The 18,085-nt window shown below is 32.2% G+C and overlaps 1 protein-coding gene across 2 annotated transcripts in view; it reads left to right on the top strand.

The window, feature by feature from the left end:
* The window catches only part of LOC130899968 (uncharacterized), a 36,265-nt gene extending 18,394 nt beyond the window's left edge, over positions 1–17,871 (top strand). The window contains exons 1-5 of one of the 2 annotated variants that reach the window (XM_057810193.1): positions 7,330–7,460; positions 13,211–13,361; positions 13,448–13,588; positions 14,167–14,409; positions 17,659–17,871. In XM_057810193.1, coding sequence (XP_057666176.1) covers positions 13,251–13,361; positions 13,448–13,588; positions 14,167–14,409; positions 17,659–17,772 — 609 coding nt within the window. In that variant the 5' untranslated portion in view covers positions 7,330–7,460; positions 13,211–13,250 and the 3' untranslated portion in view covers positions 17,773–17,871. Of the gene's footprint in view, positions 1–7,329; positions 7,461–13,210; positions 13,362–13,447; positions 13,589–14,166; positions 14,410–17,658 lie in introns of those variants that run through there. The other variant, XM_057810192.1, reaches the window with a different exon arrangement.
* Positions 17,872–18,085: the final 214 nt, after the last annotated feature.

Raw genomic sequence — 18,085 nt, 5'->3', positions numbered from 1 at the left:
TTAATAATATTTTCTCCATTACGTCACATGGCCACCACGTTCCTCTGAATTAAATGCAAAAGATTCATTTTTTTGGGGATATGCAACATCCGTAAACACGAGAAACGAAATGATCGATAGAATAAACTTCCATTGTGACGCTATAAGGCTGAATCTTCGAATGCTCTACCAATTACAAAGAAATATCGTCCGTAGAGTGCGGAAGTATGTAGGAGTGCTAGGCGCCCAATTCATTTTAATTTTTTCCTTATGTAAGTAACACGATGTTCGACAGTATGCAGTTTAATTAGAAATGTTTGATTATGTTTCAATCTCTCCTGTAAGTATTTTCGATGGATAATTACAATTTATGATAATTTTTGTAAGAATGTCCCTTTATAGCGAATGGTTTCCTTTGTACAACGATCTAAACATCTACATATCTCCTCAACCATAACTTTTATTGAGTTAAACAAAGAATACCTCTTTGTTAAGAAATCCATTGAAAAGCTATCTTTATATTCTACAGGTTGTCCGTATAAAAGTTACGGATTGTTAACCATTGGGCTTTCCGTCAAATACACTGAAAGGACATACGTAATCATCCAAAAAGAATTAGTTATATTCGAATGTATAATTTAGCTCTGATTTCGCAGTTATGAATCCCTATAAATCAGATATGAGGGGTTGTGTACGAAAGTTTTTTCATGTCACAACATTATTTTAAGGTCATCCACCAGAATTTTTTGCATCAAGCCCAGGAACACCCTGTAGTACATTATCCAGATTATGAACCTATTTTACACTATTGAAAATTGTGGTTTATTGTTATGAGGAGCTGACATTCACTTTTATAATTTATTCATTCACATTATCCCTGAATTATATAGAGTAATTACTAGATTCAGAAGCACGTCATGAAATAAAGGATATTTTTTATCATTTAATTATTCTATAATCAAATTACAACATTGGTCATCCTTCTAGAAGGACAATTTCAAATGCTGTTTACTGATGAGCTGCTATTTTAGATTTGAATCCTTGGAACACTAAATGTCATGGCAACTGACCTATTTCTCTGTATATATGCTAGTTAAGGTTCGCAACGTTGCAAGTAATCCAAAGATTTCAAGAAATTTAACCATTTCCCAGTATGAGATATATAAAATTGATATAATTCATATTCCCAGTGAACAATATAATAATTAAAACTTATAGTCCGGTCAATTTAGACATATTCGGGGTCGAATGTCATATTTTGAGGTGTTGGGAGTTTTCTCGAAAACGGTAGCACTAAAAAATTGTAAATCTTATTTCCGACAAAAATGGTTCCCGTGTTTTTTTTTTTCCTAAGAGTTACCATTCCTGGGATAACGCGATTCTAAGATAACAAGTTTACCTTCAGTCTCTGAAGACGATAACTTGGTTATCGAAACGCGCGTCAGACGGTGTAATCGTGAGTGTTGGTGTAGTGGTTGTGTAAACAGTGTATTCAGTAACATATGAGCCAAGTATATACATATCAGGCACTTAAGACAAGTATAAATACTTATTTGTGTCTATAATATATAAAGTATTTACAGAAATTGATTCCACACCTCAAACAATAATTATAGAAGGTTTTCGCTTTCTTCTTGCGGATTTTGGAGCTCCAAAAAAATTACTTGCATCGGTAAATACTGATACTTAACTTTTGTAAAAAGTACGTGAAACAAAAAACAAGTACAACTATCATGTCTTCCTCCAACATCGGCATTTGCTAGTCAACACTTGTATGTATACTATCAAGTTCAACATCAAGTTCAAACATGGTTAGAAAATCAACTGAACCCAGTATACTGGGGTTGGAAATTGATAGATAATACTCTGGAACCGATTAAAACTTTACTGCTCCAGGAAATCTCCTCAACACTATTTTTTGCAATCGCAAAAAAGGGTGTAGTGCCAAATGTGGCTGTAAAAAAGTCATGTACTAAGCGGTGTACCAAGAGCCAAGGTCGGTCTTGCTCCAATGTACAGTTGAGTACAATAAGGGAAGATTCCTGTGATTTTAATGAAGACATAATTGAATAATGAACATCGGGCAAGAGGAAGAGGAAGGAGAAGAAACCGAAGAAGACATGACAATTGAAGAAGACTTTCAAGAGTAGGAATCTTATTAAAATATAAAAGTCGAGTAGGCCTACAGGGGAAATTACAGTTGTTTGAACAAACATATGTCTGCAAAACTGGACGAATAATTATATTTATAAATAAATTATTTGGATATAATTCTCAGAATCTGATCGATTTTTAAAAATAAATATTTTAGAACAAAACCTTTATGCGTTTAAAACATAAATGAGTTTATTTGTGCAAGACGCCCTGCGGAGTATTGAATAAATATTTCAAATAGCGTCGCACTCATAAAAATTGGTAGACATTCAATTATATATTCATCAAAACATCTTATTTTTGTTATTTTATATCGGTGCGGATCTTTGTCCTTTTGTTTTTGGCAGCAGTAATTGGCTATTTACAATTTCAATTTCATCAAAATGTTATTCAAGTTTGGCTCATGTGTAAATATCTCAACGATTTTGTTGGTATGGTAATTTCGATCATTTTTCACGGCTTGTATTTCATATTTAGTAATTTTTTATGGAAACAGTTTCATTTTCATGATAAAAATATATTTCAACGCATCAATTTCTTCTCTTTTTGATTTTGTACCAGTGCTTCATTGTGTAATGAAATTTTTCGTCGAATTTAATACTCATTCATTTAATCCCGATGCCTTCCTATTTTTACAGATGCGAGGCTTATTGGAGTTGAGTCATTATATAATCTTTCTTTTCCACAACTCTTTCTATCCTTTCCTTAGCTACTTTTTTTGGTTTATTTACTGTCATCTTATTCCTCGTTTCTCCCCTACCATCTTCTTTAAGTCTTTTTGTGATGTTATTTATATATCTCCCGTATTAATCGTTATTTTCTAATTCTCAAGACATGGCCGAACCATCTTAATTATCCTTCCATGATTTTATTTTGAATTGATTTCGAGTTGAAATTTTCTCTTATATTGTTTTCCTTATTTCTTCGAATTTTGTTTTATTCTCTCCGTGTTCTCTCTTCCAATGGCTCCAGTTTTCTCATTCATCTCTTGTTTTAGTATTTCTTCTTGTGCTAGTATCATACCAAGATATTTGAAGCTTTTTCCCTGCTCTATATTTTATTTTTCTTGTGGAGTTTCATGCTCTTTCATAATAAAATTTTAAAAAAATCTCTCTCATATATTGTATTGCTACCAAGAGTACAGAAGTCCTGAAGAAACCACAAGAGGTTAATTTAACCTTAGTCTACCGATAGAATTCGATCTACTTAGATTAGAAGCAAATATAGAAGCAAAACCGAGAAAGAATTCACTAGAAACACATTACAAATGAAGACAAATCTTTAGATATTTATATTATAGTTATTGAAGTTTGATATTTGAGTAATGAGAAAATTAACAACACTAAAAAATAAAATAAAGCGGGTTACAACAAATGCTTGAAATTTTTACTTCAATACAACCAGTCTTACTATTCTTAACCAAAGGAATGTTGGGTGATTTCACTAAAACCACAACTATCAATCCATCCTACAAATATTGTTATCAGGAACTTACTACGATTTGGAGATAATCCTACCAATCATTTTTTACAATAAATTCATACTATACCAATGTCCTTGAATGAAATGGATCCCAATAACCTATTATTCCAGTAAATTAAGTGAGTGGTATTCAAGGTTTAGTACTGTACGTCAAATTTTCATTTAGGAAACTGTTCAAATCTATCAAAATCATCTGCAGACAAATATTGAAGGAATTTTCATATTTCCATTAACTCTTTGTATCTTAGAAGCCTTCTGTTGAAAAGCAAATGGCCATATGTACTAATATATTAACTTGGATGGATTGAAAGTATTCTAAAATAATAATAACAAACATATAAACAATTTTTGATCAATTCAGTATGAATTTTTTAACATCATAGCATAGTATGGTCCTTCTAGATATATAATTGACTTCTTAAAATTCGAATCGTGTCTTATTTAGTAGGCGTGATGGGTTTCGAAATCATAATTTCCAGTTGTTCATGAACTAAAGCACAAAAACAATTACGCCCACACAAAATTATCATTATAGTCGGTATTTACAGCACAATACTATGAATACATATTTGTTGAAGGATTTTACCAGGTCTATCCCCGAAATCTCATGGAATCTGAATTTACAGCGAATTTAGTCCAGAATACAAAATATTTTCGACGTGAATCTTATTACAAAATATGTTTGTATTTGTGTGTCTTATTCGTTCGATTTCCCCCGAATATGTATTTGAAGTTCATTTCAGAAGTATCGAGTCTACTTTCATTGACCAGATTCTTATTGGTGATGATTATTATTCAGAAACAAAAATCTAATCATTAGGATGAAAAAGGAACCAAATTATACAGTGAGGAATAAATTCAAAGTTTCCTTCTATTATGAAGGTGTTGTCCACTCTAATATGCTCTAAGATGTGCCAAAGAATACTATGTTGAAGGAAGTAAATATTCCATTTCGTAATCAGAGATAAACCAGCCACAGTTTTGAACGAGCGGTGAATGTCACCAAGACAGTGTACCTGCATATTCATGAAACTTTTTGAAGCAATATTTGAGGAACCATCATATCATACAGCTTCTCTAGTTTTCGAATACATTAAAAATGCCGCTCAAAGGACTCCGGCTCAATACCATAGAAATAGTTGAGGCTAATGCATGGATTGCGCTGAAGGCAATGACAAAAAATAACTTCCAAGATTGGTTGAGACAATTTAAACACCTCTATTAACATGTTACCTAATAATTTGGAAAATGTCAATAACCAGATGATAAAGAATAAAATGCGAAGTCGTGAATATACAAATACGCAAATAGACTTTCAAAAACAATACAGGGCGTTTTAACCACGTTCTCTATACAAATTGAATTTAATCAATTCTTAAGTGCAAGAAACTTTGACAGACTTTGAAGACGAAGTGTGCTTTGGTGGTCTATAATTGAATAAAAATGTTTTATTGGTACAAATTCCATTCATAATTCAATATTCACAACTAATAACCTTCAAAATTAGTTGATCATGAGAAAATATTAGAAGCTCAAGCTATAGTAAAAAGAAAATAGTCCCGAGGAAAAATGAGCTAAGGAAGATCCGGTAGATCCACCTTCCCTTAATTATGCAAGTGATCATAACAAAACTGCATTAGGAGAACAAATTCATTTATTATATGTGGATCTGCAGAGAGCATATGACAGTGAACGACTTAGCAAGTCATGAGAAACGATAGAACAAATAGATAAAAGCTGTTCAGAAACAAGATCAAAAGCCAACAAACAACGAATTATAATATATGGGAGTTAAATATAGCGGGTCAGACAATCTATGGAAAAAATGGTGATAACGACAAATCCAGGAGGAACAGGATAAGGAGTGACACAATAAAAGAGGTAATGAAGGTCAGACATACATTAATCAATGACATCAAAACTTATAAACTAATCTGGTATGGTCATGTACAAAGAATGTCAGGCAAGAGAATACCTAAATAGGTCCTAAAGTGGATACTACAAGGGAGAAGGAGAAGAGGAAGCCAACGAAGAAGTTGAAGAGAGGGCATATATACAGAAGTGCAGGAGACAGATAGATGGCGGAGAACGTTGTAAACCGAGATAAAAAAAATGAGAAAATGTTAGTTTTATATGGTATACAAGATAAATTCTTGTAAAAAATTCTTTCCATTCGAGTAACAGCGCCAGTTCTCCTATAAAAAAATATAACAAGTTACTGTAAATCGTCTACGAATTTGAAAATAAAAAAACTGATTATTTTTTGGAAAATGCTAGACCAAATTCAGAGTAACCCATTTTATACTCGAATGTATAGAAAATGGAGAACAAAGTTAGAAAATACTGCGAAATTAATCCTTTCATCGATTGTTTTCTATTTAATTACGTGAGGTTATGTATGCTTAAATAAGAATATTTCAACTCTCAAAAGAAGGTGTATCATTGGCAATATTGTTTATTTTTATGTGTGTGCGGTTAATTCAATTTCATGATTTTTTAATGACTATAAAGACGATTTTAGTAGCACTGTTATTTTTAAAAATATTTCAACTAAAAATATGAAAACTCCTTTCCTCAACTTAAAGTTGTTTGTTGAAAGTATTTTTACAAAATTGAAAGTTATTTCAGACGTCAAATCTATCAATTGAAAAAATAATGGCGGTTTTTAACAATATACAATATTCCTTTAATTTACGAATGATGATTTGTTTTACTTGATAGGTGTGAAAAATATCACAGAGCTTGTTAAAGAATGTGGAATTCATCGCTGGAAACATTTACTGCAATATCTACAGATCCAACTGATGCTTTCCAATACATTTTTGGAAATAACTGTGAGACATTTAGTATGGAATGGGACTATCTCATTAATTAGTGGGTTCATTGGAATAAAAGAACAAATGATATTTGTAATGATTCAGTTTGCTCATTAAATTATCAATACCTGGTATAGTTTTGAAAGTGTATTCTCATGAATAAGTACTATTTGACGTAATAGTGACTTCTTGGACATTAACAATTATTACGCTTCGTCATCTGGTAAAATTTTATACTGTTTAGATTTCAATTTACGTCACTGAACGTTCAGGATGTTAATTTATTAGAACTACTTCGTAAATAGTGGAGAAAAATCTTGTTCTTGTACTTGGATATGTTTTAAGAGAGAGTTCAATTACCAATTTCAATAAAATATATTTGACTCACAAATTGCTTTGTGGATAGGTCAAGACATTCCTGTTTCACGTAGACACTTCGTAATTAGATATAATTTCCAATGTTGTTGTGAAAAATTATCCGGGATTTTAAGAGTAGTTTTGACGTTCAATTATACAAACAAAATTTCAAAGTTATGGGAAAATTTGAACCATATACGAAAGTATCAATCACGCGAAACTCAACTGTCATTTCAATGCTACTGTTTTATAAATCAGCTTTCCCTTTCCTATATTTTTACATATATCGCTTCAACAGTTAGTAGTTGATTCTAGTAACAAAAAATTGTTATGGGGATTAGGTTAACATGGGAATTGTATAGTAGATTCTATGAATATATTACGCAAATTTGTCTCACCGAACCTAATATTACCTTCACTCTAAGTTCATCTATTGGCCTATTGTCATCTAGATCTGATTAAAACACGTGGTGGTTTCTCGGAACTCCAAATGTGTTCCCACCCTTAATGTGCCACCGCGGTGATTTGTGTAGTTGTGTGGGACTTTGTCATTTTCCGGAAAAGCGTCTTCTCGACCGCACGCGCAATTTCTACCGAATTATCCACCATTCCAAGGTATTAGTCGACGGCGAAAGAAAATATTTTAAAACTCAGAGAACGGTGTTGTTCCAGGTATCTTAAAATAAATTCCACATATTCAAAAAGCTTCGCACATCTTTTTCACGGCTCTATCATTCATTTTTAGATAAATTCATGCATTTCATAGATTTAGATAATTCGAAATAAATTTTATCGAATAATATTTCCAACGGCAAATTTTTACGTACGTCAATTCATGGAACATTCATGAAATTTTGAATGTCTTGTAACAGAGGTCCATTAAGAGGTTATCTACAGTCACGCTAAAACTTAAACCACAGTAACATTGCCTTATCCACCTGGATATCCAGTCAAAACATTAGCATTAAATATTTTTCGGATATTTTGATACGGTGACTAGTTTCCGCTAAAGTTTAAGAGAATGTGTTTTATGCAATTGAGACATAGAAACTAAACAATCTGATAAACAAAAACGTTAGTTAACAATATACTAACCAATACAAATGATATTTTACACCGTTTACATTTGAAAAATTATTTTTTACATCATCCCAATTCTTAGTAACTTAGAACATTATATTATATTTGTTCTATTTATTTTGATATAATTGAATCAATTCTAATATAGGTGAAAAACTCTAAAAAAAATCGAGGAAAAGTCATAAATATATTTAATTTCTTATTCTTTAGACATTTTATATATGTTAATGTTTTTAAATCGTCTTGGTTTTAGGTCTCTTCTGTTATAAAATTAATTCTTAAATTGTTTAAATAAGATAAATAAAAATTTTGATGTTTCGACTACATTTAGTCTTTATAAAAATATGACACTGAAAATTTGATTATTAATATCAATCTATAGATATCCTACATCATGAATATCAAAATAAAAATAAAACCAAAATATAAATTTATTTTTTACTTAGTTTTTCATCTAAAAAGTATATAGTCATCTATTAAATTATTTTTAGTTGTATTAGAATTTATAAAATAGAGCTATAAGTTTTACTTGAATTTTTTAGGTCTTTTTTGTTCCTATGAATGTGAACCATTTCTTTTTTTTGTATTAGATTTCGATCCAAAAATTTTCAAATCTCTATAATTGAATATATGTTTTTTTGATATTTTTGGGTCCGTTAATACAGTTTTATTGTTCTTAACGTATTGATGACCTTTTAGTCTATTTTATAAATACTGAGATGTCTGCCCTATGTAGACGTCACAATTATTACAAGGCACTTGGGAAAAATAACAAACATGCTTCAACACAAAAAAACCGTTTTTTTTTTCGACAATCAGTTCAAGGGCACATTTTATTATGATATGTATGATAATTTGAAAAAATGAAAACGGTAACTGGCTAGTATTAGGTAACTTGATTAGCTAACTCGTTACCAAATTTACTAAATCATATTTATTGAAGATAATTATCGTGTACTTTAATGCGTATGCCCATTTATCGGCTATAAATTACCATAAAGCTTCTTAAAAATGAGTTATTTGATTGTTAAAAAATTTGAAACTCGCTCGGCTAAGGAGGAATTTATGTTGGAAAATGGAAGTTTTTCTCCCTTCTATTTTAGATGAAAAAAATAACGAGGTAAAGGGAATTTGAAAAAAAAATAATTAACGACCAATAGCTCTAAGTAAAGACACTGAATGAAATAACTACTATCTATTCTAGAGGATTTCTATGGCAGTTAAAGCAATTGCTTGATTTAAATAATTGAATTCATCATTTCTTTACTCATTTTTCATGCTTTTGTCACTTTGTATCATCACGTATTTGGTAAGAAAAAATGAAAATATGATATTCAGCTGTTATGTAATTTACTTGCCATAAAAAAATTGCTATTCAAGAAATTAACGATGTCTTCGTATCTCCAAACTGGGACATATTGGAGGGAACATATGAATTTTACTGTATAACTAAGTCGTTCTAAAGTATTCTACTTTATATTTAAATGAGAAATACCAATATTTGAATTAACTGAAGTGGAAATTGGAAAAACGGTAAAAGTTCGAAAATCAAATCAGAGTGGTGGATGTTTCAATTTTACTTTATTAAATTTCAGAGGAATTTTTTCACAAATTTGTAAAAACAACAATTGATTAAAAAAGTTTGTTCATCAAACCCGGTGGTTAAAAATATAATTTTCAAATTTTCATAAATTAGTTATAAATAATAAAAACCAATTCTCTAATATTACAATTTATAATTTTCTATGTATAAGATGTTTTTGAATAATGGCAATTGTCCAGCGAATAACTCTAAAATAATTTTCGTGTAAAATTAAAAATTGTACAGCTTTGAATTGAAAATTCTGCTACTGTAGATAATTTCACGAAATTCTTGATAAATTTATTTAGGACGCTTCAAAGAAACTTCCATTAACAATTCAGTAACCCCAAATTCGCTTTTGAGGTATTCATCAATTTCTAAGACCAATTTTGAATTATAAAGGTCGAAAGTGTACTATGATAATATCATTTTCAATAAATGAAATTCGCCTGACGCCAAATCCAACCGCTCTATTTACATTTAAACTTGTCACACCAGGCGCTTCTCCTTGATCCAGAAAAAAAGTCGATATAAGTTTCGTGATATCCACAGGAGTTTGTATACAACTTGTTCTAATAATCGTCACGTGATTCGGAAATCAATAGATAAATTTAAAATTCAGAATAAGGCTTTTATTGGTCTAAAATTTAATTCCTAATTCTATTTTAATAATTGTAATGCAAAAATGGAAATATATGAGAAAAAATCAATTTTTAAGAAATTATTTTCAAGGATTTCTACTAGTCCTAGTTTGAATAAGAAAAGTAGCATTTTACGTAACTGAAGTTGATGGTGGTAGTTAATGTTTTAATAAAGAGTGTAATGAATATGAAGATATTTTTACATTGGTTGAGTCGTTTACCAACGCGAAGCCCACGCTCCCACTGCGAGACAATTTGAGGGTTAAGGGAAAGAGAAGATAGCCCCTTCCTAACGATGACCAGCCCTGGGACATGCCTCAGGATGTTGCATCGAAAAAGTTTAGCTTTGAGAAAAACTTCACCTCAATAATAAACAATAAATGGGATCAAAATACGATACAAGAAATGAATAGAAATGCATAAGGATGGATCAAAAACAGCAGACGGAACTGGAATAGGAGTTTACGGGCCCAGAACCACACTCTGAGAGCCTGGGCAGCGCACCAAGCATTTATCAAGCAGAAATATATGCAATTAAAAAATGTGCCCATTTCAATCTAGAGAGAAAACGCAATCAGAGTCAAGATCATCATTCCGTAGGATAGTTAAGCAGCCATTAGAGCTCTAATCTCCAATATCATAGAATCCAAACTCGTTTGGGATTGCCTAGAAAAATTAAACGATCTAGGAAGAAAAATAAAAAACCCCTACTATGGATTCCGGGACATAAAGGAGTGGAGGGAATGAAAATAGCTGATAAGCTAGCTAAAGTGGAGGCAGACAAAGCGGTGCAGAAGAATCACTGGAAGATAAGGTAGATAGGAACAAAACCAAATATTGGGACAACCTACTCAGGCTGAGGCAGCCCTTGGAAACTATAACTAAAGTAGATCTGCTGAATGTATCAACCTAAGAACAATCTACGAATACTAACAGTAGTTCTACCGGAGTACTGTGGCCTGAAGACGCTAGACCTAGCAGATTTTGTTGCACAGATGACGGAGCTTCAACCCACATTCTTTCGAAGTATGAAACATTAAGGAACTCCAGAGCACTACAGCTTACACTACTCTCTGACAATTGAAGCCATCCCACATTCTAGACTTTTTAAAGGGATGGGATTAATGGATCAGCTGTAAACACTGGGTTTTTCAGTTTAGCATTAAAAAGGGGGACATAATAGATCCTTCGGATCGCAGTGTATACGAGACCCCAAATCTATGTAGAAAATAGTTTAACTCCGTTTCGTTTCAGACCATTCAAATGCAAATTTAATTATTAGGTATTATTTGGCTTGACGAGACCAACTGGGTATTTGGTTTCGTCAAGTAAACTTCCCTCTCGTAGACGACAGGCTCCGCGGGGAACCCCGAACTATTTAGAATCTCGCTAACAACCCGAATTGCCCATCGCAACTTCTGTAGTAAAAAGTGATGTAAAGGCTTATTGATTAAATGAATATATAGGTTGTATAGTTTCAATTGGTGAGAATGTAGTATTATATTTACTTTAAGCATAATTTTCCGAAAAATTTCGTCAGGTTATAAAATATATTATTTTGTAATGGCAGTGTATTGAATGTGTTTTATAGTGATCTCTTCCTAAAAACTGTCAATTGAACAGGGTATGGCACAAAATAGGTTGGGAAACACAGGTGTAAACTATGCAATGCGAAAGAGAACTGTTTTATTGTCAAAAAACTGTTATAATTTGTAAACAAAGACAAAAGCTTGTAAAAACTGAAAAACCAACGTGAAAATAACTAAATAAAGATACGAATAAAAAAAATTTTAATATCATCAGAAGAAAACCACAATGAGTAACAAAATTATAGCTTATAGTAATAGGTAATAATTAGTATATATACTTAAATATTAATAATAAATATTAAAACAGAGTAGAAGGCAATTTCCAGTAAATGTGCCCTCAAATTTAAATTTAAAGAAGTCCCTGCAGTGGTAAACACTTCTTGAACAATAATAAACTACTAAGAACAGAAACTTTTATGCATGAAGTATTTTTTCAACGCTACAACTACAATTCAGTCACTAAGCTTTACATTTAGAAAATAACAAATAATATTTTTTCATGTACATAAACTGTGCACTATTTTAAGTTAAATTATGAAAAAATCCTTATTATTTCAATGTTGATGCACCTTTATACAGTGACCTTCATAGGAACCTCGATATAGAAACTGTTGTCCAGACTATAGCTAAATTCGCTAGCTGACATGAACACGGATACTACAATATGAGAATGTTGAGGTTAACCAACCCTCGACAATGCCAATTTAGTGAGGCTCAAGCCGTTTGATTTAGTTATACGAGGTCTGGTTATTAAATAACGAGACTGGTTACGAAAAAGGGTTTTATTATAAAAATTATTCTACATACGAATGCTCCCCTTCAATATACTCCCCTGCCCTCGCCACACAACTTTCCATACGTTTTTTTCATTGATCGAAGTCGAACTCGAAGTCTTCTTTGGTAGGTGCCTTTAGGAGCTCAGCCGTTTTTTGCTTTACCGCTCACATCGACTCAAATCGCGATCAGATCTTTTTCTAAACTTTTTAACCTTTCAAGGCAATCTCAGCAGACCCGTTGACGTAAGAGCTTTTGGTCATAAGTCAGATTTTTTGGCACCAACTTTACAGACTTTTATCATGTGTAATTCCTCGTGTAAAATTTTTCTAACCTTTTTTTCATTCGACGATCTGCACGCACAATTTGGTTGATTTTGGTCACTGTTTCCGGAGTTGAAACAGTCATTGGGCGAAATGGAAGTTGGTCATCTTCAGTGCTCTCTCGGCTCTCACTAAAGCGCCTATACCGTTATTTAATAGCCAGACCTCGTATACTAAGTAGGATTTAAGAATTTCCACATTATTCCAGTTAGGTTATAAAACTTGCTTATTGACCTTCACGATCATATTGTAATAACAAAAAAAAATACACTACTTGTGTGTTTTCTTGAAAAAATGATCAATGTTAGTAATGTTTTCTGTATAAGAAAATATATTTCTGAGTGGCAAAAATTGTTTGGTTGGCTTCTATACGTTATTTAACGTTATTACAAGTGTGTATGTGATATGAAGGTTAATTGTTTTGTTTTAACAGATTTTTCCATCCCTTAATACGGCTGAGGTTAGAAAAACTAATGGGTACTAACGTATGTAGTCTGACAGACAGGGATTATATGACACGGCTGCAAATAAGAATATTGGAAGACTATGCCGAAAAAATGGATAAACGGATTAAAACTAGAGAGGTGAATACTTTCTATTTATTTATTTCTATCTATTTATTTATTTCATATTTTATAGTACATCAAAATATATTACGAATTACTTTTAGGCTGAAGAATTGGAACGGGTGAAGAATCTTGTATTAAACGGCACTATTCCATTAAGTCAAGCTCCTCCCGAAATGGCCGATCATCCTGTTATGTTGATAGATGCTATTTGTAACAAACTAATAGCCGAAAGAAGAGCGAAGGTAAGTCTATGAATAAAAGTAGATAAATATATAAAAATCACTTTGTATGAGGACTATAATCTCACGATGTTCTCATTATTTCTTATATTTTTGACAACGTTGTAGACATAGTAATAATATCAAGAATCTAGTCTACTTTACATTCAAAAAAGTTATACAAATATAGAACAATTACCAAATAGACGTCTTTCTCAGCAATGCTCTCTTCAATTGATGTATATTTTGGTTCTGAGGGAATCTGGAAGCCATATCTACAGAATATGATGCGTGATTAAGCAAATTATTAAATTTTCCTTCTGATTTTTCAAATTGTGGCACAGTTTTTTCATGAATTGTTAAATTTATATTAGTAGACGATCTTCACTTGCTTTATCGTACTGTATCAGATCATTGTAGCACATGCTGGACAGCGTTTGCATCCACTGTACATGTATTTGAACGCATTATTGATATAGTTAATATATCACCATCATATAAAATTTCATTAACAATGAAAGCTTCGAGATTATTTGTTCATACATACATTCAACTTTCTAGTGATCGAATATGAATCTAGTAATGTTTTGTGAAATTTTCAGATCAAAATACCAAAAGTGAAGATTCCCACATTCTTGTATTGGGATGATACACCTGATCCGGAATCGGGATTAACCATACAGAAAGGTCACGTTTTTAGAGGCCCAGAAGAAAGATTATGCCTTTCTGCAGATAGGTTCCTGAACTATTCCGAAGAACATGAAGAGAAATATAGCTTGCCACAAGAAGAATATGATAAAATTATCTATATTAATCCATTAGTAAGAAGGCTATTGGAATGTGAGGTAAGTAGGAAGATTATTACGATTATTGTTTCCGAATAAGCTCAGTGATTGGGGTGTCAATTTGAATATATGAATTTTACCCCATTATACCATTGAGCTATAGAGCTATTATCATGTTGAAATGCTAAAACGAGTAAAAACTTCAAGCCTATATAACCTTCCAATAACCATCAATTGCGCTGCTCATGAGAACTAATAATAGACAACTATTCGAGGGAAATTAATAATTTTTAAATCTGTCAGCTGTTCATATTTACCCACTGCTCTTATCGTATAGCTACGACACGATTAACTTTCCGTCAGTTTCCGAACAACAATGAACATAATCCTGTTTGGCTTCCGAATATTCAGATCATGATGATAGTTTCCGAAAAATCATATCATCGATACATATATATCTCGGATCTTTTCGTCGTATGGTGAACCTATGTTAAGATCATCCCATTCAGAAGTCTATCATGCGTTGTATGGAATGGAATGGAATGAGCGATTAGATGACTATGACAATGTTATTTATCGTTCGATTATATCTAGTCCTTTATTCAATAACTTTTTATCATTCTCATAAATGTCCCTTATTACTTTTACCCAAATCTACGTATTACATTCACATTACATTACATTGGTCAAATGACATCTTTATACATATTCATTTTTATTATTGATTAATATATAACCGTTTTGAACAGCCACAACGCTTTGTAGATTTCTCAGTACGCCCCCAACTTGACGCGGAACACCACGTCGCGGCGTGGGCGTTATAAAAGAGACACAACGCGTTCTGAGCGTTTAATATTTGCCTGAATCCTTTGTAGCTATTTTGAGAGAGTCGTCACACAACTTATATGAATCAAAATTGGAATTAAATATTAGCTAACCTAGCCTAACCTAATCTAATCTTTTTTTTGTCCCGAGAGGTAGGGACGAACTTACTTACACCTTCCTCGCAGCGGGCAGTGCAATGCTGTGAGATTGGGTGAGACTTTCACGTCACTAAACCACCCTCCTCAAACAACAAATTGTCATATCAACGGCGTACCTCCCACTTTTTCTTATTCTCCTATCCATTCATCCATAACTATCTCTATCCTCTTTTTCTTTTTTAATCATTACGTCGGTCATAAATTTCGTTACCGATTTCCAGATTTCCAGATAGGATCTATGATCTCAGAGACATATCTCCATTTTGTATTCAAGCACAGTTCTCTCCTCACTCCAGCGTACACATTCGTACAGGAATCGGTTCATTCCATTGATCGCATGTAGCGCATAGATCATCAGTTGTTGTGTGGATTTTTTTCGTGAAGGAACCAAACTATCCATGCCCTGTGAGAACCTGCGTAATGTAGTAAGAGGTAGTTCTGTGCTTAGTGTTTTAGTCCACTGGGTCTTTGTGTTCAAACTATTCCACCTCTCCCGCCACTTTCTGTATGTTCTTTCTCTTGTTATCCTTCTGTTGCCAGCCAGTCTGCCTCCTATTTTATATAGAAAACATCTCTCAACTACCATAAGATCTATGGGAAGAAATCCTGCATCACGTGGACTGCCTCAGCCGATACGGTTCTATAGGCCGCGGTAACCATTAACAAACCTCTTTTTTGTGTCGCAAGTTGTCATTCTCTATGTATTTCCGCCATCATGGCTTCTCGTCAGACTGGCCACGCATACAGGAGGATCATCTGTATCACCTGACACAATACCATACGTTTGCAATACCCAGGACTCCCAAAGGCGTCGGTCTCCGGAGTTACGCTGACTATTTGTTGGCCTCCTCGACCTCGTATTTAATGTGTTTTCAAAAATTAAATATATTTGTGATCAAAGTCATTGTGTTGCGTTGTGACTATTTGAAAACAGCTACTACGCGACTTGGTAGTCCACGTGGCGTTATGGATATTCTGAAAGATCTGTCCTCTTTCTTCTTCTTCTTTGATGTCTTTCTTAAACTTTGTCATTATACTTATCATAAACTCAATATTGTCACTTAAAGAGTGACTTTTTGTTGATTTGTAATAAGATTGTCTCTCTCTCTGCTCCGTTTGCTTTATAGTGAAGTGAAGAAAGATGATGAAAAGTATAGGTATAAGCTAGATTGCTTGTTATTGATGTCGGAAGAATTACTCAGATGGATTTCTGTTCAGACTTGGGATTTTGATCGTTTTATTATCACTATAGTTTGTTATTCGAAAATACCTAGCGATTCCTTTACTTTATCTATGATCTTTACATTATTTCGATGTATCGTATTACAATAATTTCTATTTTTGTCTCTTAAAACAAACATTATAAAGAATTGTTCAATTTTAAATAATATTGTGTAGGTATTTGCTTGTTCGGATGGAATTATTAGCCATAATTCTTTCGAATCGGACAATTTTAGCCAATACACGGTGACCTTTCGACGCTGATAAAAATAAATAAATCTTGGAAAGTGATTGTTCAAGCTTTTCTCTCGTGTGAATGACATTTATAAATCAGTTCGAAATATCTATTGGCAATATCGTTCGTTGTCGGATACCTGAGGAAACATTACACTTTATGTTTTACGAAATTAATATTTGAAGGTTTCACGTGAAATTTTTTGAAAATCGATTTTTTCAACCTTCTCTTATATAAATCTATTTTCATTTAACAATTTTTTGTATATCCAACGATTCATTCTATTGATAAAATTGTTAGGTAAAATGTATCACGTAGGGGTAAATAAGGGTGATAGTTATCATTTCAAAGCAGTATTATTAATACAAAAAGGGAAATAATTTCAAGATGAAATAATACAAATAATATAAAATATACTAGAATAGATATTTACGATAAAAGTGAAATTCTATGTTGTGATATAAAACGTTTAGGAAAAGAGCAAAACGATTTCAGCAATTGTACAAAAGAAAATTTTCTTCTATTTAAAATATCATAGGAAGTTCTCTGTATAACTGTCCTATTTTGACACATCGTCTCAATTATTTTTTGACGTTCAAACAATTTAGTATAAACTAACTTAAAGTTGACATAATAAAAAGCGCCATCAAAAAAATCACAGAAAAGATACAGAGCCAGCCACGTCTCCATCACAGACGGCAATAGAATTCTTGTTATTATTTGGTCCACGCAGTATATATGTTTAAAGAATGATGGGGGAAAATATAATTGAAACTTGTTTTATCCTTGCAAATTTCGCATTTATATTTCAAATGATCTCAATCAAACAATTATCATGAAGACAAAGTAACTATTCGTTTTAATTTATAGAGCGTGGAAGAAATTTACGAATTGGCTGAAGAAATAACAGGATCTTTGAAACCGGAAGAGGTATCAAGGATAGATGACGAACAAGACAACTTGTCAACATTATCAACTAGATGAATATTTCCTACTCGTATCATTTAAGAATTAATATTGTTAGATGAACTATGACATGTATTGTTATTATTTCCAATTAATAAATTGATGATAACTAGACTATATATTATTTTTAATAAATTACACCAAACGAAATAAATTTTGTCGATTAGATCAAATATTATAAATCTATTTGATATCATATCCTATTGAAATCATAACATAAACCGCGTCCCTTAGTAAACTTTTCAAAATTAGTTAGTAGCTATAACAGAAAATTCTTGTCTTTGCTTAATTATAGATCTTAGTAAAGCATTAACACGGTCTTTTGCTTTTC

Source organism: Diorhabda carinulata, chromosome 12 (assembly GCF_026250575.1).
Source record: "Diorhabda carinulata isolate Delta chromosome 12, icDioCari1.1, whole genome shotgun sequence".
Lineage (NCBI taxonomy): Eukaryota > Metazoa > Arthropoda > Insecta > Coleoptera > Chrysomelidae > Diorhabda > Diorhabda carinulata.
The sequence above is the reverse complement of the archived record's forward strand: the minus strand, read 5'-3'. Positions and strand labels throughout refer to the sequence as shown.